Source organism: Natrix helvetica (assembly GCF_964273705.1).
Source record: "Natrix helvetica genome assembly, chromosome: 1".
Taxonomy (NCBI): domain Eukaryota; kingdom Metazoa; phylum Chordata; class Lepidosauria; order Squamata; family Natricidae; genus Natrix; species Natrix helvetica.
This window is the reverse complement of record NC_138548.1, coordinates 245530587-245558583: the sequence shown is the minus strand read 5'-3', so window position 1 is coordinate 245558583 and position 27997 is coordinate 245530587. Positions and strand designations below refer to the sequence as shown.

The following is a 27997-nucleotide window of genomic DNA, read 5'->3' as shown; positions in this document are numbered from 1 at the left end:
TGAGTGGGTCTGTACAATACATTTTGAAAAAGAACTGGCTTATTTTAAGAGAATTGTGTTAGCTTGTAGTAACCAAAAATCAGAACTCTTTTCAGACTAGTCTTTTCAGACTAACCTGTCTTATTCAAAGGCTTTTGTGAACTACAGCTCACTTTTTTAGAGTGGGTTTTAATTGATGCAGGATTAAAATTGGAGTGCAATGGGGGCGGGGCGGGGGGACTGGGCGTTTAAGGAGATACAGATTATACGTGAGACAGAAAACCCAAAGGTGCTTTTTCAAGAGGCAACTGGACTTCCTTGTTGTTCTTTGAAGACAAGAAAAGTCCAATTGCTTCTTGATAAAGCACCTTTGGGACAACTATGACCTGAGTGGCTGAGAATCTCCATAGACAAATTACAAAAAAACCTACTTTTTTAAAAAAAAATCAATTGAAGTTTACTGAGATGACCTGAAACCTTTTGAGGCAAGTGAATTCAGCAGCTGCTCAGTCAATTGTGCTGGCAAAACCAGCTACTTTGAAATGTGTAATGGAGTATCCTGGGAAGTTAAAATAGTCTTAATACTGTTTTGTTCTTGTACTGAGGTGCTGGCATCAAGCTTGCACCCATTAATACTTTTGGCTTAGCACAATATGTGCAGGCCCAAGCCAAGGAACCTGTATCTTCAGTCTTTTTAGTAGAATTCATTCAGTAATTGTAAGAGGTTTTCTTCATATCTACCTCAGCCTCCACTTTTATTCAGCCACGGATGCAAGGCCTTGAAGTCACCCATGTTGTTGTAGGCTGCCAAAGCTGGCAGCAGATACGGACAGTGAGGAGGTTAGGGAGGATCATGGGCCAGTCCTGGAGTCTGGGGAAGGCTCTGATGAGGGCTCTGTGTCGGAGGCAGAGAGGGGGCCAGAGCCATATGCCAGTTATCAGCTGCCTTCAGTGTCAGACATCAGTGAGGCAGACGAACAGCTGGAGCTTGTTCCCAGTGGGCGCATGCGCAGAGTTGCCAGATGAAGGGAACAGCTAAAGAACAGGGGTCGACTTAGGAGTAAGGCCACAGATCAGAGGTGGGTTTCTACCAGTTCGCACCGGTTCAGGCGAACCCATAGTGGTAATTTGGTCTGGGTCACAGAACTGGCAGTGACCCAGGCTGGCCATGCCCCCAAACCAGTTCCTCGGTCTCCATTGCCGTTGCCGGCATGTTTTTTAGTAGTGTTCTTCATTCATGCGCAGAACAATTTACAGTGTACTGCACACGTGTGAAGTGCCCACGAAGTGAACCAGTACCAATGCCGGTATGAACCCACCCCTACCACAGGTGGACAATGAATGCCCCCTCCCAGAGGATATAAAATAGGAGCAAAAGGGGAGTGGAGTTTGCAGGAGACAATTAGTTTGCTTAATTGGTTTGTGACTTTCCGAGACTCCTTGCCAAGTTTTGCAGATATCGGCCTGCCAGCTCTCCAAGCCAGATAAGGTCTGTGACTGTAAATCCTCCCTTGAAAGACTTTGCTGGATGTGAATGAGCAGAATTCACAGTAAATTAATAAAAGGGTTTTTTTTTGTCGGGACCAGGAGTTTGCTTCATGCTCTCAGGAAGCCTGGGTCAGAACACATGTAAGATTTGGTTGTAGTGGCTGGTGAATATGTTGGCCCTCTACAATAATTCTTGAATGGAGTGTGGAGTTCAATTGGCAGGGAATATACCCATGTTCCTGATCTTCTCTTCACAGTTGCCGCCCCCTTACGAACAGGCCTTGAGGTATCCTGCTGCCTTGTCAAGAACCGGAGCTGGCTCAGAGTTGTCAACCAGGCAGAGCCTGCCAGATATGCTGCAAGCCTCTCCCACTTACCATACTCAGAGGAACACTTCGGTGTAGGTGGGAATGAGTCCTCCATGCTCCATGGCACAGACTGGGCAACGCTTTCGTTTCTGCAGGGCAGCCGGCCAAACCTTGATGCTGAGGAAGTGGAATGAAACTCTCCGGCATTGTTGCAAAGCAAGCCATGTTCTCTGTCCTTCCCCCCTCCCCCTTACAACAATTACAGCTGTCTTGAACTAATCCTTAAAGACAAAAATTTCCTCATCCTAATGGAACAAATGGCCCTAGGGAAGTTCTGATCAGCTTCTCTCGTCCTTTTTTTATACGTCAGACCCCAAATCAACTTCCACCAAGAACAGCCTAGAACAGTGTTGCTCAACCTTGGTTGGCTATGTTGTGTGGACTTCAAATCCCAGAATGCCCCAGCTAGGCGGACGAACGTTGCCACTCTCTGGCCTAGAGACTATTTCCAAGAGATCACCAGATGATCTTCTTGCTGCAGGAGTAAGTCAAGCACATAAACCATTGGAATTTTAGTTTGATCCCCAGGAGCTAAACATCAAAGCCTTCCCTGATTGTTGCTTTAAAGAGATAAAGGCTTCTGGTTCAAAGACCACCCTGGGGGGGGCAGTGGGGGAGGGAGGACATACAGCAGCTCTTCCACTTAAAAAAAATACCTCTGCTAGAGCTGCCAAACTTTCAAGATATTTACCCGAACGTTTTATTTTCTGTTAGCCGTCATAGGACTATATCCCCAGGACACCATTTGCGGGGCTTCAGATGACACAATGAATGTATTTTACCCTCTGGCTATTTTCTTCAATCTACATCAGTGAACAAACTCTTTGGACAAATTCTGGTGGGATTTTTCTCTTTTTGAAGACAGGGTGGGAGCCATTTTGCAGATCTGGACAAGTTTAAGAGATTAAGTAGAAGACAAGTCTGGCACTTTTGTCTCATGTTTCCCCCATTGAAATACAAATAGCCTGTTTTGCAGCCAAGCCATAACTGATAAAAAAAAGACTTACTTGTCAAAATGTAGAAATCTCCCTGGAAGGGAAGATTTAGCTATTTTCACATATACCAGAATTGTTTATTCTGCTTATCAGCTGGAGCTCAGACAATCTCGATAAATTTAAATCTAATTTGCTGTCTGGATTGGGGGGGGGGGCAGGTTTTTGTTTGTTTGTGTTTGACTAATAAGCACTCCAAATGTTCCTAATGCTATCATTGAAAATTAATCTAATTGGGAAATGCCTGGGATCACTTCTATAGTCTTAACATATAAATTACCAGAAAGCAGTTACTTATTTACTTTTTCCTGTCTGTGAGATTGAAAAGAACGAATGTGAGGTATATTTGTGTTCAGGTTTTATTTTAAGGACAGTTAATGTACCATTCGATATGGCTAATACATAAAGAGATAGCTGTAGTAAATTTATATTTCTTTGCTCCTGTCCCCACTCCCTTTAACACCTAATTTGTACTACTCTCTTTCGTGTTTAAAGGCAAGCAGGCTTTCCTTTAACTTAACAGGTAGGTTTATACATTGCATGAAACCTGTTTTAGCCATGGTTTGTTGAACAGCCCATGACCCAGTTAGGCAAAACCAAAGAAATCACACTGCAGCTTAGCATGCTGTATTTATACAGCTAATTACTGTCTTGAGTTCCATAGCCTGTTGAATGATTTACTTGAACTTTAGTTCGAACTATGGCTACGTTTCTGCAGATTAAAAAAACCAGAAGGAAATGACGGCGATCAGGAAGTGCTCTGTTGCTAGCACCAATGGGCCTCCAGTTTGCTGGTTTCACACATTGCGTTAAGCTATAAAAGAGTTTCGACTCAGATTGCAATAGGAAGCCAGTCACCCGTGACCTATTGAATCATCCCATTTTGGCTTGGTGGGATATGTGAAGTCAAGTCAGACTCATTTTTACATCAGATCTTAAAAGGGAGAAGCAAATCTGCTAAAACAACTCGCCTCATCGGGGGTTATCTGTGCATTCATTGACTGAGGTCTCAAAATACCCAAAGTTTGTCCAAACGCGGCTTGTTTGCTTTGGGATCAGTGGGAGATGTGAATCCGTTGGTTATGCATTTGTCAATGAAACATGAAAAAAAAATCATGCCTGTAAATGCACATGAAAGCTAGCATTATTGCATTTCATATTCTAACGGTGATTTGACAATTTCCCCAGTGAAGACAAGCCATAAATTTACAATCTATTTATTTCAATCTAAAAAAAACAGGCAGTCAACGAAGTATGAAGACTGGCTGAATAATGTATGTGATTTAGAAAGGAACAGGCACTCCTGCACTCTTCAGATGTTTAAACTCTTAACTTCGTAGGCCCCAGGAAATGTCGCTAACGTCGCTAGGAAGGTTGTTAACTGGGCACCAGAGCTGTATGTGGCTACCTGGAGGCACAGGCATTTAAGTTTTCAGGTTTCATGGGTGAAAGCAGGCCGAAACATAGTCTTTGCCATGCAATTGCATCCCATCCCATCTATAATCTTGATTGCCTATGCTATGCTGTGGCCTGCATCCTAGGTCACCTGCTTTTTCCTTCTTCAGTTGGTTACAGTGACAAAGAAATGTATCCAAGGACTGGAATTGCAATGTTGTATATTAAGGACGTGATTTTTTTTTTTTTTAATAGCGGCAAGACCAGTCACCACTGTAAAATAATTTCAAAGTAATGAGTCTTAACGGAAAAATTATCTAGAGATGAAAAGTTCTACCCAAGTACCATAAAAGTCACATTTATAATTAGTCCAAAGCAATCAAGTTGTCTTGCTTCCTCCTTTTGTTGCAATAAAGTTTGAATTATGTATTGTTATAAAGGTTTCCCAAAGAGTCATATGCTATCTAACTGGGACTGAAACCATACTTGGCTCTAAGGAATAACCATGGTTCACATGTGATGCCACAATCTATGGTTTTCAAACCACCTGGCTGGATCCACACCATGCACTACGCCAGAGGTGTCAAACTCAGTTTCATCAAAGGCCGGATCAGGGTTGCGTTTGACCTTGGGGGGCTGGGGGGGGGGCTGGGCTAGGTGTGGCCAGCTCGACATCATTCGTGCTGGCGGCATCTATGGTGATCCGGGTGCTCTGTCAGCAAAAATGGGCTCCAGAACTCCATTTCAGTTGCAACGGCCTCCTGCAACCCTCTGCCAGTGAAAACAGAGCTGGAGAGGGCCACATGCAGCCCTCCCGAGCTCCGTTCTCATTGGCTGAGGTACTGTGGGCCACTCCTTCGCGGTTTCCAAGGCAACCCTGCGGGCCAGCTCTAAGCACCCCATATGCCGAATCTGGCCTCCAGGCCTTGAGTTTGACACCCCTGCACTAAGCCAAGCGAACACCAAAGAAATTATCTGAACACGCTGTGTAAACTGATCAGTGCTTGACACATTGGATAAGGAAGAAGCTGAGATGGATAGGAACTTCCTGCTAGACTGCATCTACAGCAGCTGCACATCTGTTTGGTACATAGCAGGCAACACTGCAGAAGTTTATTGTGTGCATACATTGGTGCAAATCGTGACATTAAAATGTGTACATTCTGTACCCAGATTGTGATGTGCTGAAGTTGGGAAGAAAAAAATTTCGTATGTCTGCAGGTAGACATAATTACTGGTGTATGAAATCTGTTGAGAATACTCAGGGACACTCTTAAATTGGAAACCTACCTCCAGCATCTGCTTTTACCCCAAGAATAAAGAATTGGCTTGAGATGGTTCCGTTGAAATGAGCAACAGTCGTATTACTGTTGTGTTTTGGAAACAAACACTATCAATCTTTATTTCAGCAGCACACATCAGAGTTGTGTGTTAAGAGCATGTCTCTATGATATGCTGTAGATGCTCCGAATATTGCTTCGTTCCCAGCTGCAGAGGACTAACCAAAAGTCATTCAGCGCTAGCTCTCAGTTCATGGTGATCAACTTAAAACTCCCCACTTCTTTGGTAGGAACGACGTTGATGAAAGTTTTATACAGCACAGCTCCTTTGGGCAACCGGCAGATCACTTCTTGGCTTTCCTTGCGACGGGGAGGCGGTATGTAGATTTCTTTCGTGAACCTCACAATTCCATCTTCAAGAGCATACAACCATTTGTTGTATCCCATCCCCACCTGGGTCAATGAGACACAATCATGATTAAAGAAGGGAAGAAGCAGCCTCTGGAGCAGAACGCAGGCCCATGCCTATCATTGGGACTGTCAACACTTCTCAAACTCTGGTATAGTTTGCCAACTGTGTGCCAAACCTCTTGTACAAGAAAAACATTGCTATCATCAGAAGGATACAGCATAATGCAAAGATGTCGAAGTGAGACTGCAGGATTCCAGTTACTTGCAGAAATGAAAGGCACGTCTGCAAATTACATTCAGAATCCCTGTTCTGGTAGGGTCTATACTTGTAACCAGGGATGCCTGGCTTTATGGGATGTAGCAAGTCATTTGTTTTTCTTTGCAAGTCAATTACATTTGCTCCTTGCCTCCCCAGCTTTTGTTGACACCTGCTCCTGATGGTGTGTTTTGGAGTTCTAATAACATCATAGTTGAACCCATTCAGCCTGAATCTGGTTCCATGCCAGCTGAATAAGAGGAATGTCAGCTTGTGAGCTCAAAAATGTTGAGGGACAGCTGATTTCTTCACATCCAAAAGTGGCTGAAAATAATTTCGGTTTTAAAGATGGTATCTCCAACAAGCCCAATTTTATATATCATTCTACCCAGCTACTTCTGGGCAGAGTAAGCAAGCATTTCTCTTCAGAAGGCACTGATGTGGATCAATGTAAAGAAATGTCTAATTATTTTCCTTTTCCACAACTTGATTCCCCCCCCCCCCCCCAATGATCAAAGTCATCCAATGCTCCAAGATGCATTTTCTTACGTTGTTCTTTCTTTACCTCGGGATATTCTAAGGGGTGTGTGTGTGTGTGTGTGTGTCCCATCTATGAGGATGGGTTTCCAGAGTTTCTGACACATTCTTGTATTTCTACACTGGATTTGAATTTTTACTAAATATAAAGAGGTGGTTCGAAGTCTGTGAAACTAATCCGGGTGAGAGGCAGGCTCCAGTTTCTGGTTATTAATGTCAGCACTTTTATAGCAAGAGAGATCAAAAGCAGAATTTTATTCTGGTCTCAGCTGAGAGGAAGATTCTTGGAAAAAATGATAAAACTGAAGCCAAGAGGTTTGACAGACCATAATGAAAAATGTTTAATTCCAGGATAATTTAGAGTAAGACAAGGAAACAGATGCTTTGATAAAAATGGAATGAAGTCTTAATTAAGTGGCATTTGAAATAACAAAGAGAACATCTTACGTGAGCTCCGGGATGCCATCGAAAGACACGCTGAGTGGCCAATATGTTGCCTGCGTGAACAAATTGTCCTGCAAATGAGTTAAAGAAAGTAATTAAACCTCAGAAACAAGACAGCTTGAATGCATTTTAGCTGAATACAAATGAACAAGTACAACAGACCAACTTTCTTTAACATTCCTTCTCACGAAATAGGACCTATTGCAGAAGATAAGAGGTCAAAAGTGAAAGATCTCAGACTCAAGCCTTGAGAGTCATGCCCTTAATTTGACTTAGTCTGATTGGCTGAGGCTTTCTAGCACACCTATCCAAAGTATTTTCTCAACAGATTATCAGAATAGCCTCGATTCATACATTAATTCACCAAATTACACTCCATTTAGTGTAGACTGCCATCTTGAGATTACCAAAAGGAAAAAAAGGAAAACTCTTCCATTTCACTAATCCTGAATCCACATTCAAGTACAGGTAGTCCTTGACTTACTACCACAATGGGGACCAGACGTTCGGTTGCTAAGTGAGACAGTTGTTAAGTGATTTGTGCCTCGATTTTACAACCACGTTGCCATGGTGATTAAGCAAATCCCTGCAGTTATGAAATGAATCATTTGGTTGTTTAGCTAATCCAGCTCTCCCCATTGACTTTGCTTGTCAGAAGCCAGCTGGGAAGGTCACAAAATGACAATCACAAGACCTTGAGATGCTGCAACCATCATAAATACATGCTGGTTGCCAAGCACCCAAATTTGACCATGGAGATATTTAGGAAGCCATATGAGAACTAGTCGTAAATCACTTTTTCCAGGGCCATTGTAACTCAAACAATTGCTAAATAAATGGTTTTCAGTCGAGAACTACTTGTAACCCAACATATTATGGCTTAATTTACAAGGACTCGTGGGGACATCTTTGCTTTCCTCATAGGGAAATTATGGAGAAGACAACATTAGGAGGGCTGCTAAACTAAATGGGAAAATAGGAAGTGGGACATGATAGCACTGAATTGTTTTGTGTTTGTGTGAGAAGGATGAAGAAATCTGGTATCTGGCTGCGCAACTTACTGATTATGTTGAGCAGGATGACACAAGGAAAGAGTCCCTTCTGCATCATTACAGGGACTGCATGTCCATGTACTGAGGCATATTAATGACTCATCTGCCTTGGACTAAGCATTGTAACTTGATGGTTTGGGAACACTTATTTGTTTGGGTTTAGAAGTTCTTGGTCTGGTTAGTGTATGAGGACGTAGACCACCAGGGAATGTCAGGTCTGTAGAAAAATGTGAAGTTTGGCAAACATCCTGGAGGAAACTGACAAACCTCTGCAGCACTATTGTCAAGAGAATGATACAGATGTGGCTATATGTCACCAAGATCAACCAACATCACTTCTGATTTGGTTCATTCCAAATGGAACAAGTCAGCAGCCAAATCTGTACCCACTGTAGTTACACTCTTCTGGCTTAAAAAAGAAACGTGTAGTAAAACCATGTAATATGTTCTCCAGCTTTGTTACTGCAAACACTATTTTTCAACATCCCATAAGGATATAAATTAATGTTACATTTTGAACAGAGGAGGAACCATACATTGTACCAGGGTTCCAAAAAAACACCCCCAACGAAATAAAACTCTGAGGATGAGTTTCCTCAAAGTTCCACTTTATTAGAGATGCCATGTTGGCACATATGGGAAAACCCGAATCTGAAAGCTTCCAGGTTTTCCCACCCAGTTGAAAGTTCAAGATCCTGCCCTCCCACACCCACAAGTCCATCACATAGTCCAATCTTCTACTGCCATGCTGGCAGCTTCCATCCATCCAGTTCCGGCCAGGTGCAGAGACAAGGATGACCTTGGCTTTCTAAGAAGAATGTTGTTATGGCTACATATCACCCAACTGCATATAATCCCACAATAGAAAATGAATAGTAGAAAGTGTGGCAAGCCTGAAGTCCAAAAGAAAAGATGGCTTGCAGGCATGACACATTGGCTTGCTTCAAGTAGCTGCGGGCGTGGTCCTGAATTTCCTGCATATATGTCCTCCCAGATTCCATTTGACCTTGCAGGTTTTGTTAATGCTAGGGTCAAGTCAGGCTCCCTGTTCCCCAACCCATTTCTTTATCCCATCACAAGAGACCTGGATTTGCTAAGCATATTAAGAATTAGTGAACTGCATCAAGCCAATAGCCCATTTAGTCCAGCCTTTAATGACCCTCAAACAGATGTCTCTATCGAAGCTCATAGACTTAGCAAGGAGGGCAAGCACCCTTTTCCATTGTTCCCACAAAGCAGCTGATATGTCAGGAGTGCTGCTGAAAATCCTGGAGACACCATGCAACCATCAGGACTAGTGACTATCGATAACCCTAATCTAATCCCCCTTTTTATAGTGGTCTAAATCTCTAACCATGACCATCTGATTGCAGCATATTCAGTTTAAATGGAATTAACTTTTTGTTGTTGTTCAAAAAGGAAGGAGCTCCTCAAGTCAAAACTGATTTCTAGCAACCCCAGGTACATTTTGTCAAGAAAATTACATGAGCACTACAGTATTTGCTAATAGCTGCTTCTGGGATATTTTTTCTGGCTCCACAATCCAGTCAACAGCTGACATTTCCTACCAAGGATGGTCTTCCCAGTGAAGAAGATAAACACATCTGATCCTGCTTAGACTATTCTGAGAGCAGGCAAGGCGAACAAGATATTGCCTCTGACTGCTAGTTTAAAAAAAAATACTTCTTTTTGTTAGTCTTGGATCTCTGAATTCGGAATTTAGTGCATGATCTTGCAAAACCCTGCATTTTTGTGCTCTCTGTTATCTTAATGAAGGTGTTACATAAAACAGTGTTTCTCAGCCTTGCATGGACTTCAACTCCATTAATTTCCCAGCCAGCACGATGTCCACGTTATTTTAAATTTGTCAAGGTTGAGAAACACCGTCCTAAGATAAAAATTGAGGTAAGTATCATCACTGTCTTCACCACTACATCATCAAATTGGGGCTGGGGGCAATACTATTGACTCTTGACTCCCCCCCAACCCCGTCTCCTTATTTCCAGGGCTAGACTTTTAACTCTTTTTAGCATACAGGTAGACCTCGAGTTATAACAGTTCTCTTAGGGGACTGTTCAAAGTTACAACAGCATTGGAAAAATGACCTGACCCATTTTTCATACTTATGACCATTGCGGCATCCCCATGGTCATGTGATTTACATTCGGGTGCTTGACAATTGACTCACATTTACGTCGGTTGCAGTGTTCCAGGGACATGTGATTCTCTTCAATGGGGAAGCCAGGTTCACTTAACAATCATGTGAGTAAGTTAACAACGGCAGTGGCTCACTTAACAAATGTGTCAAGAAAAGTCGTAAAATGTGAAAAACTCACTTAACAAATTTCTCACTTAGCAACATAAATTTTGGGCTCAACTGTGGTCATACGTTGAGGATTACCTGTATTTCCTTAAAGATTCATGTGTGCATAGCTCTACAAAAGCAACCCACACCAGAAAGGTTTTCAATTATTACACCACCACCACCACCACCCATATATCTGGACTGTGCTTCAACATCTGACTGTTAGAAGAATGTTTCTCAACCTCAACCACTTTTAAGTTGTGTGGACTTCCAAGTCCCCAAAATCCCCAGGCAATGCACACAGTTTAAAAGGCTGAAGTTGAGAAGCACTGCTTTAGAGAGAAAAGGGGGATTGGAGCCAAGCTTTGCCATATATTTTTTTTCCATTTCCTTTCCTCCCACACTGTTCCTTCTCTCAGTAAACACATGTTCAAATTTCTATGACCATGCGTCTGCTACAACAAGGGAACCTTGCGGTAACATCAAGAGTAACAAATCTACCATTGCACACTAGACTTCATAAAAGGCACTCTGGACATGATCAGAGAATGATAGAATCATAGGGCTGGAAGGTAAATATTTGTCCCATAAGGGTTTTTGGCTTAAAAGGTGTTTTTTTTTTTTTTGCTATTAGGGGTGCTTTTGGAAGGATACTTCTGTACAATATGTAGTCTACTGAATATCCTTATTTTCCCTCTGGTTTCCCAATAACACCACTGGCTATAATTTTGACACAATTTATCAATCAGGTTTACTCGCCAGCAACCAAGGATGGCGTAAAGGAAAAATCAGCAGCTTTCTACAGAGTTATATAAACCTGATTAAGAATTCTCAGTACATTTCACTGACTGGTAATTTATTTAGACTCTTCCTATTGCAATGATGGCTAACTTTTTTGTTGCTGCGTGCCAAAAGCGTGCGTGCGCTCACCCATAATGCAATGCACACATGACCCCGCCCCCTGTGCCCTATGCATGCATGTGCAACCTCCCCAGCATGCATCCCGCCCCAACATGTGTGTGACCTCCATGCATGCACGCTCCACCCCTCACACACATCCCTGCGTATGCGCACACATCTCCCGCATGCGCCCCCCCCCCATACATGTGCAGCAAAGGGCCAAAAACCAGCTGGCTGCCAGGAGGCATGCCGCATGCACGGTGGAGCTGAGCTGGGGCAACGGCTCGCGTACCTGCAGAGAGAGCTCTACGTGCCACCTGTGGCACATGTACCATAGCTTCGCCATCATGACCCTATTGTATGCTCCCCCCACCCAAATTATATTCTAAAGAAAAATGTACAGAATATAAGCACTAATTTTAAATAGTGGATCTACATTCTGCAACAAATACGCACAATTCTGCAGTAAACTATTGCAGTCCTACCACCTACTGGCTGTCTCATAGTTGACAGGCATAACACAGGACTATCCAAATGAGCCAAATCATATTCATCAATTGCAAAGGCAACTTTACCTGAAATAGTTTATATCCTGCAACAATATTTTAATACCATCAAATAACAACATCTCCCTATCCCAGGTCCTTGGGAATCAATAGGTGGCTAAAAATGCCAAATCCAGTCTAAACATCTTGCTGACTGGAACAAACCGTAATACATAATACCTAATATGTCAATGCATTGACAAAAATTCCATCTGTCAATCACAGATCACACTGATTCAACCTGCACATATACTGTAATACAGGTAGTCCTCAATTTACAATAGTTCATTTAATGACCGTTCAAAGTTACAACAGCACTGAAAAAAGTGACTGATGACCGTTTTTCACACTTATGACCGTGGCACCATCCCCTTGGTCACAGGAGCAAAATTCGGGTGCTTGGCAACTGACTCATATTTATGATTGTTGCAGTGTCCTGGGATCATGTGATCATTTTTTGCAACCTTCTGACAAAGTCAATGGGAAAGCCAGATTCACTTAACAACATTACCAACATAACATCTGCAATGGTTCACTTAACAATTCTAGCAAGAAAGTTCATAAAATGGGGCAAAACTCACTTAACAAATGTTTTACTTAGCAACATAAATTTTGGGCTCATTTGTGTTCATAAGTTGAGGACTACCTGTCTACCAATACAGTTGAACAGCCAACGTTCTTGAGAAGGATTCAATGCATATGCAGGCCAACACCAGCTAAAGAGCTGGCAGCTGTGACCTCACGTTGTTGTGAACAGATGAAAATAATAATGGATTACATTTATATGCTGCCCAACTCCCAGCCACTCTAGGCCACTTTACAATTTGGTATAAAATATTCAAAAAAAGAAAAGAAAAAACCAAAAAACCCAAAAAGAATAAAGATGGCCGAAGTGACAAAACTGGATGGAACAAAGGGAAGAGGAAGGGAAAGGATTCTTCAATCACCAAAGCCATGACCTCAGGACCCTTCAAACAGTACAGTCCATGTTTGATAGCAAAGAGCAAGAAAATTAATCTGGTTTTTTTTCCCAGTTGCTTTTGTTGATGGGCTGTTAATGATAACATAATAAACATAATAAACACAATAAACGTAACAACAATTGCAGCTTCCTGCATTAACACCAGCAGAACTGCAAAAAATGCATTAATCGGAACATCATATATTTTAAGAAGGTACTTGGTTGATATTTAGGCAGCAACCCGTATCAACCATTAGCACCAGTCAATGGTATTTGTGATGCATTTTTGATGTTCAGTTGGCTAAGTTTCATGTTTAATGAATAAAGTATGTAATAATGTAACAGTGATACCCATTGTCATCGAGGCACTTGGTACCATGTCCAAGAATTTTATAAAATACATCAAGAAATTGCAGCTTCCTGCAATAACACCAGCGGAACTGCAAAAATCTGTGCTACTCGGAACATTGTATATTTAAGAAGGTACTTGGTTGATACCTGGAATGCTGGCAGCAACCCCTATCAACCATTAGCACCAGTCAATGGTATTTGTGGTGCATTTTCGGATTTTCAGTTGACTGAGTTTCATGTTTAATGAATAAAGAAAAATAATAATAATAAGCAGGAAACCAAATTAAAGTGATTGAGAAACTTACCATCAAATTTTTTGTAGCCGTACCTTTTTCCAGTTCTGTTCCCTCCACGATTTCTGGTGCTGCCTCCACTTTTTTTGGATGCAAATCTCACCACAGTTGCACTGAATGCGGGAACAGGCAAAACTGTTACAGGAAGGGGAAGAAAAGCAAGAGTTTCCAATGATTAATCTGCTAATAATAAAAAGCATGCACTATGAGCTAGCAGTTCCCAGTCCAAAATGCAATCATTTCCCCATGTTTAAGACAATTTGAAATAACTACAGCTTAGTTTAGTAAATGTAGTTTTAACAGCTTTTCTAAAACAAAACATCAGGAGAGTTCAATTTTCCAGATTTCAGGTTGGGGAGACAGTTCCAGGAGGCTGACACCACAACTAAAAGCACCAAACACCAGCAAAACCTTTCTGAATTTTTCCAGTATAGCAACCTTCAGCATCCTATATAGGTCATGGATGCCTGGACAGGTAGATTCTTTACAGTATTTGAAGCAAGAAATCATGCAACTATGTAGCAAAGTGTCAAACCACAGAGATGCAATCAAACACTCAGAATTATTAATTTACAAGTTAATCAATGATTCAGTCAAATTGTTCCTAAAGATCTGGGTTTTGTCAATATCACATTGTTCAATTGCTCCAAAATGGGACCTCCAAGAATAATTTTTAAAAAGACAGAATCATCTAAATTCTGAAAGCTGATGAAGCCTACCCATAGCACCATGAAAACAAAACAGTACCTTGTGACACCAATGAAGGAAGATGACCGAACTCCCCAAGAAAGATACATTTAGTAGAATCTAGGTATGTATGAAATTCTCAGTCATCTACCAGGTCCTGGTTGTCCCAAAGGGGCTTTTTCAAGCGGCAACTGGACTTTCTTTGTTTTTCCTTGAAGAGGTTTCACTTCTCATTCAAGGAGAGATGAAGAAGCTTCTTGGATGAGAAGTGAAATGTAAAAACCAGAAAGTCCAGTTGCCTCTTGGGAGGGGGGGGAAAAAAGCACATTTGGGATTTAGTAGAATCCTTCACAACTATACACCTTCGGTCTGACCTAAGTGTAGTATATAAAATTATCTGCTACAACGTCCTACCTGTCAATGACTACTTCAACTTCAACCACAACAATACAGGAGCACACAATAGATGCAAACTCAAGGTAAACTACTCAAAACTCGATTGCAGGAAATATGACTTCAGCAACAGAGTGGTCAATGCCTGGAATGCTCTACCTCAGTGTTTTTCAACCTTGGCAACTTGAAGATGTCTGGACTTCAACTCCCAGAATTCCCCAGCCAGCGAATGCTGGCTGGGGAATTCTGGGAGTTGAAGTCCAGACATCTTCAAATTGCCAAGGTTGAAAAACACTGCTCTACCTGACTGGTTTCTTCCTTAAACCCCCAAAACTTTAACCTTAGACCAGTGGTTCCCAACCTTTTTTTGACCATGCCCCACCTAAGCATCTCTAAAATCCTGGTGCCCCCCCCCCCCGCCCCTGCCCTGTGACATATAACTCTTACTTTATTCAAAAAGTGAACTCTGCTCACGCGGAGGAAGCCTAAAAGGCCATTAACTTGGTTTAAACAAAGTTCAAATTGCCCCCATTAAAAATCAAATTGGGCCCCATGTTGGGAACCACTGCCTGTCTACTGTCGACTCACCCCATTCCTAAGAGGTCTGTCAGGGGCGTGCATAAGCCCACAAGCCTGCCTACCATCCCTGTCCTAATGTTCCCTTGTATTCATATCCGTTTCATGTATCCAAAATTATGTTTATTCTTATATATGTTATCTAATGCATGCTGGACGAAATAAATAAAATAAAAATACATAAAATAAAATAAACATCGTCCAACAGAGCGAGCTTTATAGGGCTTTTTCCAGGCTCGCTCCTAAGCGGGGACGGGGACGAAATGCACCAATTTCTGCAAAGGATCGGCGGTTTGCAATCAATGCAAACCTTGTGCATGAACCTCTACTAGGAACATACTCCTCTGACCCATTTGCAGGCGAAGGGAGCATTGCCTGCGCCAAGCGTAAGCGTTTCCCGCCTCTCCCTCGTAACTTCACACACATTCTACATCTTCCCAGTCCCACCAGTTGTCGTTGCCCGCTGCCATTTCCCCAGAGTTCACCCCCAGCCCAGTTAGGCTTCCGCCCTCCCGACCTTCCCGACTCACGTTGCCTGCCGGCCACGGAGCTTAAAGAAGCCAGCCGGCCCAGCAGAGCCGCCATTTGACCTTCCCTCGCCGCCCTGCGAAGCGGCCCGGCCTCCGCTGCGACACTTCCGGGTCCGGGAGCGGCGGCGGCGGCGGCGGCGAGCGCGCGATTTGAACGAAGGTTTTGAATGAATGAGCGAAGCGCCTGGTTTTGCAAAGGGATCGAAAACGATGGGGTGAGAGCCGAAACGTTTCGTGTGGTTTTGTAAACGGGGAATTCTGGAGGACCAGCACCCGAATTCACGTGATGAAGGCTGGGGTAATATTTTAAGGCGGTTTGCGTAAACGGAAAATACCTTACTTCCTGCTTCCTTCCCTCCTTCCTTCTCCTCTCTCCCTCCTTCCTTCCTCCCTCCCTCCTTCCCTCCATCTCTTCCTCCCTCCCTCCTTCCCTCCATCTCTTCCCCCCTCCCTCCTTCCCTCCATCTCTTCCTCCCTTCCCCCCTTCCTTCCTCCCTCCCTCCCTCCCTCCCTCCTTCCTTCCTTCCTTCCTTCCTTCCATCCATCCATCCATCCATCCATCCATCCATCCATCCATCCACCAATTAGGGCATAAAGCCAGCAAGCTGAATTCCGAAGCTGGTTCAAACTCGCTTTTAATATATCCTTTGAAGAAAAAGAACCCGATGTTTATGTTATCATAAGATTTTAGACAAATATTTCCGTAATACTTTCAAGATTAAAAAAAAAGTTATGATGTGCTTGGAATGGGGCATATTTTGTAAATATTTATACAGTTGGGCAGATATGGTATCACTGGACAATATTGTAAGCTTTCTCTGATATCTTTAGTTTGTTATGTTCACGCATTTCCTTAATCTTTGCTGTCACCCCATCCACAAGATAGGCTTATAGCAATAGCACTTAGACTTATATACTGCTTCACAGTGCTTTTACAGCCCTCTCTAAGCTGTTTTTACAGAGTCAGCATATCACCCCCAACAATCTGGGTCCTCATTTTACCCATGGATGGAAGGCTGAGTCAACCTTGTCATCATTCTAACTGTTTGGTTTTTTAAAAAGTGTTATTGCCAACAGCAAATTGAAACAGTTAATCCTATGTGTATGTGTACTGAGCAGATCCACTTCCCTGCACAGGGATGTATCTGGATATGCCTCCCACTGCTATGTATTCTATCTGTCTATTTAGAAATGAACCTTATCCAATAAAAAAAGTCAAAAACTTTTAACAATCAGAAACAGAATTTGCAACAACTCAAAAAAGATGGAAATTCTTCAAAGAGGCAGGGATTTCCACACTTCACTCTTCCAAAACAAACTGTATCTTCTTGGGAGGGAAAAAGAGATTGATCTGCCATTGTAGTGTACATTGCTTTTAAATTATAAATAGGGAAGATAATACTGGTAAAGCAATACAAAATCAATCTTTCATCTAAGGTGTAGTTTCAGTGCAGTTGAATAATATTGGCTCTGGTTCTCCTATTTGAGTTGTTCCATATCCATTTTTATCATTTTATAAGTGTCATTCTGTGCTGTTTGGGAATAAAATAAACTATACAATTAAAATTGCAGACAACACAATTCATTTCATAATGGGTATTCTCTTTCCCTAGGAGAAATAAACATAATTGGTGACAGAATCCTGCTTGTTTCACATCAAAGAAATTGTAGTTTATGAACCTTTCTCTTGTAAGTAAATTTGGAGTATATCTTAATGTAAATAGCTAGAATATATGGAGATCAATATTGTGCATGTAAAAATATAATTACTGTATGTTGATTTTGTCTGGCTGGAATATAGGAAAAAGAAAAGATAGATGCTGATGATATTTGAGATCTTGCATTCTGACTCATTAAAAACCCTCAGGCAGACAACTGACTGGGGGAGAAGTGGGCAAAAGAAATGTTATGGCCCCTTATTGTAATGGTCCCTTGTTTTTTGGAATTCCCAAAAAATGGAATTTTGGAGTTCCCCTGAAAACTTGATTCTCTCACTTTGAAGTGGGCTCTATAGACCGTCCTGTTCTGCCAATTCGGTGGCTGAGTTTAATTTTTTTATTGTATAATCCCTGAGAACAAATTAGTAAGTAATATGAATACATGATAAAATATACTGTAGTCCCCTTTGAAAGTATAGAGGGAAGACATCAGTGATGAGTCCCTTTGGGGAGAGGGGGCGGTATAAAAATCTAAATAAATAAATAATAAATAAATCATAAATCCTTGGCAGGTCAGTGGTGGGAAAGGTCCACTCCACTCACTTTTGACATTGCCCTTACTGCAGATGTTCTTTGTGGGTTCTAGGGTGACCACAAGGAATAATGGTGTTCCCCCCTCCCCCACATGAACTGTTTAACAACCAGGACTGGATAACTAATTGTTGAGCTCCTGGAGGCATGACATATTTCCACTTGGGTAGTCAGATCATCTACAACTCCTGGGAACTAGTAGGGGAGCCCACAGAAGGCAATGGATTAATATGTGGCTGGAAAGTGTCTTTTTCCTGTTCCTCAGATTAGACCTCTTCAATAGCTCCAAATAGCTCCAACACTCCAAATGTATTTTTCCACAGCATCCAGAATTCCAAGCTATACGATCAGTTATCTTTTGAGATGAACAGTCTTCAGGTCCCAAATTTCTTAAAACACGGACATTGCTTATGCTGGTTGGAAATTTTAGGGACTATATCACAAACACACATGGAGAAGAATCACTTGGGGGAAACTGTACTGAAGATTGTTGTTTTGACATTGCATTAGCTAAGCCCAATGTGGAAACTTACACTCCTTATCCTGACTTGCAGAAGTGTAGGCAGAGTGGGTTTGTACCTCATGCAGGAGTACACTGGGCAGGAGAATAGAAGGAACAAATAAATGCTGAGGTCTGGTGACTTGGTTTTGATTGATCTCTCTCACAGTTGGCTGACTCTTTTCTCTTCTAGCATTAGACCTTGATCAAGTATCCTTGAGGGAATGTGACTTTTGAAGAGGGAGAACTTTCTGTTCTTGAATTCAACAGTTTGCTTTTTTTCGCCTCAGATGCCACTCCAACCCAGCGCAGTCTCTTCAGTGCATGAAGCTAAACATCATGTTCTCAGAACTGGATGAGAGCGACTGTGAGGAGCTACCAGTTTTCCTTTCTGTAAACAAACCTCCTCCTGACCCACAAACCAGCATCCAGCCTTCTCCTGAGAACCAAATAGTTGTGCTCTTCAGCTCAGACTCGGAGGATTCATTCCTTTGCTCACCTGCCAGGAAAAAGCCCTATGGTCCATGCAATTCAGTCAAGATGGCTGCTACTACAGATGAGAGACTGCAGCTCAGTAGCGAGAGTGAGGAGGAGGAGGAGGAAGAAATGCTTGTCCCTTTGGCCGAAAGGCTCCAAAGGAAGTTGCTGGTAGCCGGACCCTCTACAACCGCTCCTTCATTTACTAGGATCCAAACAAAGAGTGTCCAAGAGTTCAGTGAGCAAAATAGGCCCTGTGTCAGTGATGAAGAAGGGGTGCCCACTTGCTGGCAGAAGCCACTATCTGCTGGCTCAGATCTCCAAGAAAACGTGGCCCCCAGCACTTGGGAATTTTCAGACAGTGATCAGGAGCTATATTCATGGGATGCTAAGTCACAATCCTTGCCCCAGCTCCCAGTTCGCATCCCTGATAATAAGATGCAGGATGGTACCCGCCAAATATGCCTGAAGTCCTTTCCTCTTCAGACAAGTACGAGAAAGAACCATCAGGATTTGGACAAAGCTTGCCAGGCTGCCCTGCAGAAGAGCAAAGAGCAAGGAGCTCAGAAGCAGCTGCAGGAGCAAGAGAAACGGAGGAAAGCTGCTTTGGCCCAACTTCGCAAAGCCCAAAGACCAGAGCAGTGTCTGAAACACATTCAAATAGTGTTAGACCCAGGTATGGTTCCCTCCCCCCCCCCCCCAATTGGCTTTCTTATCTGTTCTCCCTCTTAGGGAATCCATCTTGAATCTCAGCCTCCAATAGGTCTCTTACAGATTAATGGTGCGAATGAGATCCTTGCTGCTTTGCAGTCAATGGAGAGTAGCTATGTGATTGAGAGCCAAACTGTGCCCTGCAGCATCACCTGGAGAAGGAAAACTGGCCTAGCACAGGTATGATAGTATGTGTCTTCCCCCGCAGTCTTTTGTTTGGTAGTTTTGATTAAAGTAATGGAGTTTCCTTGCTTAATCTTCTCTTCTGAAGGAATCCTGGCCATGATCTAATTGTTGTTTCTTTTTACTAACGGTAACTGCGCTTCTATTTTTGTCCTTCCTTTTTTAAATGTATACTTTGGCTTGAAGGCTGAAGAAGACAACTGGATAGAAGAACCCAATGTCCTAGTTCCAGTGCTGCTCCCGGACTTCATTGCAATGATTCATAACGGCAAGCAGGTAAGATCGGTCTAGCAATGGCCAACACTAAAAGCGCAAAGCAAAACAAAAATCTCTTGTTCTAAAATACAACACACAACACGTGTTTTTTAAATAATTAATCAAGATTTCCCACGGTGAAATAAAGATTAGAGAGACTCAGAAATGGTGAATGTTCTCATTCATTATGAAAAGTTGATGCGTCCAAAACTGACCAGCCCTCCTTATGGGTGTATCAGTTGCAATGCTTTTACTTGACAAATTTAGGGAGCAGAATTGGAGAATGGAGAACATCAGTTTTCACTAGAATGGAAAGGATTTAAAACAAAAAGAATGTGGCCTTGCTACATTTAGCTTTACAGTGGCCTATTGTAAGTTTTTATCAGTACATTCCATTGCAACCCTTGAATTTCAAGATGCAAATGTTTTGTTTTGTTTTCCTAAGAACATTATTCCCTGTAGGAAGTAATCTGAGGAAGAGCAGGAAGTAATCCAAAACTTATTTGTAGATAGCAGAAGGGCTATAAATCTTGAGATTTATTATGCTATTATTTATGGACATGTATGCATGCAGCATTTGCGTCTCCTTTCTGACACGTATAAATATGAATGGATCTTTTTGACTCCTCTTTTGGAAGAGACTCCCTACAAAATGTACTGTTTAATAAATACTGCTATGCACCTTGATTATTTCCTTTGGGCATTGCATTTTGATTTCCAAAGGAGTGGGCTCTCAGTGGCCACCAGGCCTAGTTGTTGAATATCTCCTCCTGTTGCTGGGAACCCACAGTGAGAACGATCTCTGGTTCTCAGGATGGGCTAGTCAAATGCATTGGGTCAACACTGCGCAATGCAAAATGCTGGATAAAATGATCCTTTGGAATAGTCCACCAAGGCGTTTCTTTTGCTTTAGCAGGAGAAAACATCTGAGCTATGTCTAAGAGGCTGGAAGGGCTGCACGTCTTTGCTTCAGTCCATAGAGCTAAAGAACTATCCTTTCTGTCCTTTTGAATTTTTGCAGCCTAGGATGGAAGGTCCATCTGAAACACTGCAGAGTTTTGTGGCGAAAATCACCGAGAAAATTCCTGGGAAAGCGCTGTCATTGGCGGTAACAGAATTAGAAAAACACTTCAGGTTAAAATTTACTTTTCATTTCTGAAATAAATAAATAAATCTATATCTATCTATATCAGTGATGGCGAACCTATGGCACACGTGTTCACCATTTTTAAAAGCCATTTTTCGCCCTCCCCAGGCTCCAGAGGCTTTATAGGAGCCTGGGGAGGGCGAAAAGAGGCTCCCCCGGAGGCTTCAGGGACCGTCTGGAGGCTTCCCTGAAGCCTTCTGAACTCTTAAAACGACTCTCCGAGCAAACCGGAAATGACTTCCGGTTTGCTCGGAGGATCGTTTTAAGCGCTCCAAAGCCTTCAGGGAAGCCTCCGGACGGTCCCTGAAACCTTTGGAGCGCTCAAAACGACCCTCCGAGCAAACCGGAAGTCACTTCCGGTTTGCACGGAGGGTCGTTTTGAGCGTTCCGAAGGCTTCAGGGAAGCCTCCGGACGATCCCTGAAGCCTCTGGAGGGCCTCCGGGGGGGTGGGGGAGGCTCTTTTCGCCCTCCCCAGGCTCCTATAAAGCCTCTGGAGCCTGGGGAGGGCGAAAAAAGCATGTAAAAATGGGGGGGAGCACCTTTTGTGCGCGCATGTGCACTGGGGGGGGTCGCACATTGCATTATGGGTGCGGCACGCACGCACACAACCCCCCCTGTGCTCCCCCCACTTGTGGCACGGGAGCCAAAAAAGGTTCGATCCTTTAAATCAGATGCTTTCTGTTCTTGATAGGCCAGGCCACTCCAAGGTAAATTACTGCTTAAAGCACGGAAGAAATGCCTACCCTCTGAAATCTCATAATTTGATCTTCGGGGCCCTGGGAAACACCTTAGGGTGAGGGTTGTTCATATCTCAGGGGAACCTCATTTAAGAAGGCACAGTCCTGGGGTCCCACTAGATGGCATTGTTTAACTAAAGTAATCCAGAGTGTACCCACCCTGCAGATTGGATTGGCTAGGCTGATACTATGATTAACCTCTCAGAGGAGACCCAGATAAAAAGATGCAGCTTCAACAGCAGCTGACATTAAAATATTGGGAATACACTTCTACTAGGAAGCAGTTCTAGAGCAGAGTACTACAACCCAAAAGGCCAGAGTTCGGGTATCTCCTAACACCTCCCCAGACATTGCCCATCTACGTCCAGGGCTACAGTTTCAGAAGCTGAGATGGTGTCCCCATCTCCTTGAAATGAACCCAAGGTTTATAGTCCAGAACCGGTAGCAGAAATTTTGAGTAATTCAGAGAACTGGCAAAGATCACCTCTGACTGGCTCTGCCCCCATCTATTCTCTGCCTCCAGAGTCCCAGCTGATTGTCTGGGTAATTTTCTGTTGCCCTGCACAGAAAGGAGCTGGAAAGCAGGTTAGTGGGGTGGGGTGGAAATAGGGATTTTGCAGTATCCTTCCCCTGCCATGCACTCCAAGCCACACCACGCCACGCCCACAGAACCGGTAGTGAAAAAAATTGAATCCCACCACTAATGTATACATCAGTGAATTGATTTGTGTCTTCAGTTCTCAGAAACCCAAGTCACAAAAGAAGCTGCAGCAAGCAGAGCAAAGTAGCAGCAAGGCACTGGAGGAAGGCAAGCCAAGGAAACAGAAAGAAAAGGCCATTCCAGTTTCTCAGTTGTCTAGGCTGGATGTGGAAGAAGTAAGTAAACTTGGTGCCGAGGGTTGTATGGTTGGCTATCTCGGCCATGTCTCAGATTCTTCCTTGGGATCATCACCTTTTCTGGAAATGATGTTTTTTTCTGCTGCCAGATCAGGCTTCAATCTCCAAGAGGGGCTAATGGTGAACCCTGAAATGTCTCTCCTTGCAATACGCATACATATATTAAACTAAATAAGGTAGGGCTTCAGATGCACAGATTGAAAGGAGGAGACTGTGCATGATGCGGTCCGCAAGGAAGATAGGCGAGTGAAGGATGCCAGGGATCATGACATTCAGACATTAGAGAAGCAACCCTGGCCAAATAGCAATTTAATGGGTTTCAAAGTCTGTTTTTGTTTAGCATTAAGATGTCATGCTTAAATTATGAAAGAACACCGCTTATACAGCTATTTCTAGATTCCGGGAAATTTTTAATTCCATCCCCATTCATCCTAATCACAGAATCGTTCGTTCTGATCTGGTGCTCTTCCTAGGGGCCAAGTGCTAGCTTGGAATTTGGGGAGTTGTGATCCGAACACAACTGAAAGGCACCGGATCGGAAAAGGCTGCCTTATAAAACCGTACTCAGAAGGGCAGCAGAATATGCCAGCCCAAAAAAGATAATGACGTTCTGAGCTACTGGGGGCAGAGGGGAATGTTTTTGGATCCAATGAGCTGGAAGAGTTGCCATCCTGAAGGAAATAGCGCCACCTGTTATGAAATAGTAACTTATGTCTAATGTCTCTCTTGTTTTTTGTTTTTTTTTAAAGATAAGTCTGTTTTCATCCTTGCTTTTTTCAGGCTCTGGTCGAGCTGCAGCTTCACACAGGTGTCCAGGTTCAAGTGCTTGCAAGCTGGAAGGAGTTTGGAGAATTTGCTAGTATGTTTACTAAGGCTGTGGCTGAAGCCCCATTCAAGTGAGTGAGCTAACAAAGAGTATATGCATAGTATCTAAGACTACCTTGTGTACCCATTGCATACATTCCTGGACAGGATTTGCTCATGGTCACTTGTGCTTTAATCACTCCTGATAGGACTATTGCAGCATCTGTGCATGGTGCTTCACTAGAAGAGCACCTGAAAGCTTCAGTTGGTCCAGAATGCAATGTTGCACGGAGTGATCAGTGCAGCTTTTTGTATCTATGTGATATGGCTACTCCATGAGCAGCCATGGCTCCCAAGAGGCTTCTAAGTGCAATTCAATTCCTGGTTATCAGCATTAAAGCCGTACTCGATGTAAGATCTTCTTCCAGGAGCACCTGCTCACCCCATATACTCCCACGAGGCGGCCATGCTCCAGGTTCCCTTTTTAAAGACCCAAATATGGTTACTTTTAGAAAAGCCATTAAGAACTACATTTTCCCCAGACATTTGTGATCAGTTGTCTCTCTTTGTTTGTTTCATTGTCGTGCTTGGTTTCTATTTTATATTTTGGGTTGCTTTTTTAATATTAGCTGTCTCCCCCCTCCCCCCCCCCCCCCCCCCGTTTATTCTCTGTGTTGTATACTGCCTACTCAATTGTTTGAGTTGGTAGCCCTAAAAATCCATTAAATAAATACATTCTGTGAATTCCGGGCACATTTGCCGTAATCTGCAGCTCATTCCTATTTTATTTCATTTCTAATTTTCTACCTTGATCATCTTTGTCTGTTTCACAAGGAAAGTCTTGGTGTCACTGCGCACTATAGGTAGATGCCTTAAGAAAGGGGTTATTTACACCAAAATTTAGCAATTAAGATGTAGGCAAAGTATTGAAGCATGTGTTTGCCAGATGTTTTAGAAAAGAGACGAGTTTGGCCCATATTGTGCTTATCTCTCGAAGTAATCCAATTCCTTGAAATATCATTCCATCAAACAAAGTGCCCGACTTCAAATGTGGCATCTGTATGAAGATCCCATCTTCCAGGTTTTGATTTCCATATAGAGCAACAAAAACATTGCAAGAGATGGTTTGTTTCAATATTTTGCCACATTTCTTCCTTGTCGTTTCTTGTAGAAAGGAAAAAAATAAAACCAGCTTCTCCTTCTGCCTTGAGGGAGACTGGTGTAGAGGTGTGAAGGTGGATCGTACTGGAAAGGGACTGCTTCAGGTATGGAAGAGACAGATTCAGCAACTCAACCGAGTCAGTCTGGAGATGGCCAATGCCATTGTGGCCCAGTACCCTTCTCCTCTGCTTCTGATGCAGGCAAGGCTTTACATTTCTATAAGAAGGTATATTCAATGTGTGCATGCCAAGTCATATCCAGCTAGCAAAAGAAATTTAAAATCTCATGCTGAAATTCTCAGATGGAGCAAGAAAAAAAAGACTGTTTCACATAGAAAACCTAGATTTTGGAAGTAAACTGATTTTTGTTTTTCATATATTCTGTTGGATGATATTCCAGGACTTCAGAACCATTGACAAAAGTATAGTCCTCAACATACGACCACAATTGAGCTCAATTGTTGTTAATCAAGATAGTTAAGAGTTTTGCTTCATTTTACATCTTTTCTTGCCAGAGTTGTTAAGTGAATCACTGCAGTTGTTAAGTTAGTAACACAGTTGCTGAGTGAATCTAGGTTCCCCATTGACTTTGCTTGTCAGTCACAAAAGGTGATTTACATGACTCCGGGGCCCTGCAACCCTCATAAATGTGATCCAGTTGCCATAAATGTGATCCAGTTGCCAAGCATCCGAATTTTGATTACATGAGCATGGGAATCCTGCAACTGTTATGTGAAAAGCGGTCATAAGTCACTTTTTTCAGTGCTGGTGCAACTTCGAAGAGTCACTAAACGAATGGTTGTAAGTCAAGAACTACCTATGTAATTACTCAGATGTTACATTTAACTGTGCTTAAAGAGAGCTTATTCCCTAAGCAAGTAGATGCAACATCATCCTAAAAAGATGACCTAACTTGTTGGTCCCATTATTGGTAGTCAGCTATGCGTATGTGATTCTAGACTACATGTCACCAGTTTCCATGGAATGACTGAAGTTGGAAAAATTGCTCCTCAGCTAGGAATAAAATTTTGCACTACTTTGCTTTTCCATCTTCTGCCTGAGAAGTTTATCATAGGTGTCAAAACAATTATGAACTATCCAAAAGAACATGTACGTTTACTTATAGAAATAATGTTTTGTGTTCTGGCTACCTCCAGGCTTATGACAGTCACACTTCCGAGCAGGAGCAACATAACCTTCTTGCGGAGGTTCCCGTCCGTCGTGGCGATGGAGTGACGACAACAATGAGGCGAGTTGGTCCAGACCTGTCCAAACGGATTTATTTGCAGATGACTTCTCGTAACCCTGACCTTTCCCTGGACGTTACTGGTTGAGCTTAAAGTGTGGATTTCTGCAAAACTCTGCTCAAGCAACTTTTAAACATAATTACCGTACTTCCTCTAAATTAAACTTTTCTGACGCTACTGCTTGGATCTCGATCCAAACTGTTTCTTTTATCCTGTGGAAATCTTCGTAAAACCCATTTATGAAGATAAACATTTTGATGGAAATTAAGAACTGAAGTTCTTTCTCTCTGTAATTATATACTGTTTAGTGTGTGTGTGTGTGTGTGTGTGTGATGAGACACCCTTAACACCCCTCTAGGTGTGTGTTCTGTTAATACGCAGTCTGTTGTGCCTTTAAATTACTTCTACTGTACTGCCATAAAATGGATTCTACTGTACAGCGCAGTGGAGTTGCTATGAGAACGGCTTCACAGTACTCTACAAGGAGGCTCCCTCTGGTAAGGGGGAAAATCCAATATTAGAAATTACATTTGGTCTGAACATTTCCCTCTTATAAATAAATACCCAGGCAATGCTGGGTTATCGGCTAGTACATTATAAATTTTAGAGAGCTCTTTTAAAAAATAAAAATTATCTGAAACCTATGAGCTTAATGGCTTCCAATAAACAAGCGAAATATTTCATTTCCTTAACTTAGCATTATTTACTATTGTTTTAGAAAGTATATTTGAAGATAGATGTGTACACTCTTCGTAATATAAGTATAGCCTATAAAGAATTCAATAAACAGCATTTGTCAGGTAAAAGCTTTTGAAGTGCAGCTCTACTAAGTGATTCTGGAGTGCCTCATCCAGCAAACTTTGGCATCTCTACTTTATATGCTCTTTCCTCATTTTGAACCAAGTTACCAAACTATGCATTCTTCTCTATTACTCCTGAAATAGATGCTAAATTGTATAGTTTCTCAATGCAGGAACCTGTACTCTGTAGGCGGCTGTATAAATGGAAATTTTTAAAAAAAAAGTCTGGAGGGTATAGTTTCTAGAGGTAGGTGGCACAGGTACCACTTCAATGCTATGGTTCTCATTATAGACATTACAGAAGTTTCTCTAACCTACATTTATGCTCTTAAATTCCCACCATTTCAATACACATCTATCTAGAAGCTTCAATGGCTTTAGTTTTATCCTAAATTGACTGCTTTAGAGCAGCGACGGCGAACCTTTTTTGGCTCGCGTGCCATAAGTGGGGGGAGCACAGGGAGGTTGTGTGCAGGCGTGCCGCACCCATAATGCAATGCGCGACACCCCCCCCCCCGCCCCAGTACGCATGCACGCACTACAGGCACGACCCCATTTTTGCATGCTTTTTTCGCCCTCCCCAGGCTCCAGAGGCATGGAGCATGGGGAGGGCGAAAAGAGCCCCCCCCGCCCCCCCGAGGCTTCAGGGACCTTCAGGAGGCTTCCCTGAAGCCTCCGAAGCAGTCAAAAGGACGTTCCGAACAAACCAGAAGTCACTTCCAGTTTGCTCAGTCGTTTTGAGTGCTCCAAAGGCTTCAGGGACCTTCAGGACGCTTCCTTGAAGCCTCCGGAGCAGTCAAAATGACCCTCCGAGCAAACAGGAAGTCTGTTCCTGAACTTCCGGTTTGCCTGTAGGGCCAGTTTTTTTGCGCTCTGGAGGCTTCAGGGAAGCTTATGAGGGCCTCCAGGGGGCCGGGGGGGCTCTTTTCGCCCTCCCCAGGCTGCTATAAAGCCTCTGGAGCCTGGGGAGGGCAAAAATGGCTTTAAAAAAGGGTGAACTCAGCTGGCCAGCGCCTCGCGTGCCCTGACAAATGGCTCCGCGTGCCACCTGTGGCATGCGTGCCATAGGTTCACCATCACTGCTTTA

At 42.8% G+C, this 27997-nt stretch overlaps 3 protein-coding genes across 5 annotated transcripts in view; 2 read left to right on the top strand and 1 right to left on the bottom strand.

Annotated features, from left to right (window-relative positions):
- LOC309383591 (uncharacterized protein) overlaps positions 1-5442 on the top strand; it is a 38729-nt gene extending 33287 nt beyond the window's left edge. For both annotated transcript variants that reach the window (XM_081936338.1, XM_081936337.1), the window contains exon 5: positions 1725-5442. In XM_081936338.1, coding sequence (XP_081792464.1) covers positions 1725-1871 — 147 coding nt within the window. In that variant the 3' untranslated portion in view covers positions 1872-5442. The remainder of the gene's footprint in view (positions 1-1724) is intronic.
- A 144-nt stretch (positions 5443-5586) lies between these two features.
- Positions 5587-15951, bottom strand: MRPL27 (mitochondrial ribosomal protein L27). The gene is made up of 4 exons (XM_081936339.1): positions 15744-15951; positions 13570-13692; positions 7154-7221; positions 5587-5955 (listed from the first exon to the last, which is right to left on the bottom strand). Exons 1-4 carry the CDS (start codon positions 15796-15798, stop codon positions 5749-5751), a joined length of 453 nt encoding a protein of 150 aa, XP_081792465.1. The 5' UTR covers positions 15799-15951; the 3' UTR covers positions 5587-5748.
- EME1 (essential meiotic structure-specific endonuclease 1) lies at positions 15834-26802 on the top strand. Of its 2 annotated transcripts, none has more exons than XM_081936334.1 (10): positions 15834-15958; positions 17357-17432; positions 18782-19644; positions 19732-19859; positions 20049-20138; positions 21139-21251; positions 22740-22878; positions 23680-23795; positions 24875-25064; positions 26021-26802. In XM_081936334.1, the coding sequence occupies exons 3-10, from the start codon at positions 18816-18818 to the stop codon at positions 26195-26197; spliced, it is 1782 nt and encodes a 593-aa protein (XP_081792460.1). In that variant the 5' UTR covers positions 15834-15958; positions 17357-17432; positions 18782-18815; the 3' UTR covers positions 26198-26802. The 2 variants fall into 2 exon arrangements, with proteins under 2 accessions (XP_081792460.1, XP_081792461.1); XM_081936335.1 differs by having other exon boundaries at positions 15913-16041.
- The last annotated feature ends 1195 nt before the right edge of the window (positions 26803-27997 follow it).

Excerpts from the sequence above, each read along its gene's own strand:
- MRPL27 (XM_081936339.1), bottom strand. The coding sequence starts at position 15,798 with ATGGCGGCTCTGCTGGGCCGGCTGGCTTCTTTAAGCTCCGTGGCCGGC. Across the intron at positions 13,693-15,743 it reads CTCCGTGGCCGGCAGGCAAC|TTTTGCCTGTTCCCGCATTC; the intron begins GTGAGTCGGGAA and ends TTCCTGTAACAG. Across the intron at positions 7,222-13,569 it reads CGGCTACAAAAAATTTGATG|GACAATTTGTTCACGCAGGC; the intron begins GTAAGTTTCTCA and ends ACTCATTTGCAG.
- EME1 (XM_081936334.1), top strand. The coding sequence starts at position 18,816 with ATGAAGCTAAACATCATGTTCTCAGAACTGGATGAGAGCGACTGTGAG. Across the intron at positions 20,139-21,138 it reads TGATTCATAACGGCAAGCAG|CCTAGGATGGAAGGTCCATC; the intron begins GTAAGATCGGTC and ends GAATTTTTGCAG. Across the intron at positions 23,796-24,874 it reads GTGGCTGAAGCCCCATTCAA|AAAGGAAAAAAATAAAACCA; the intron begins GTGAGTGAGCTA and ends CGTTTCTTGTAG.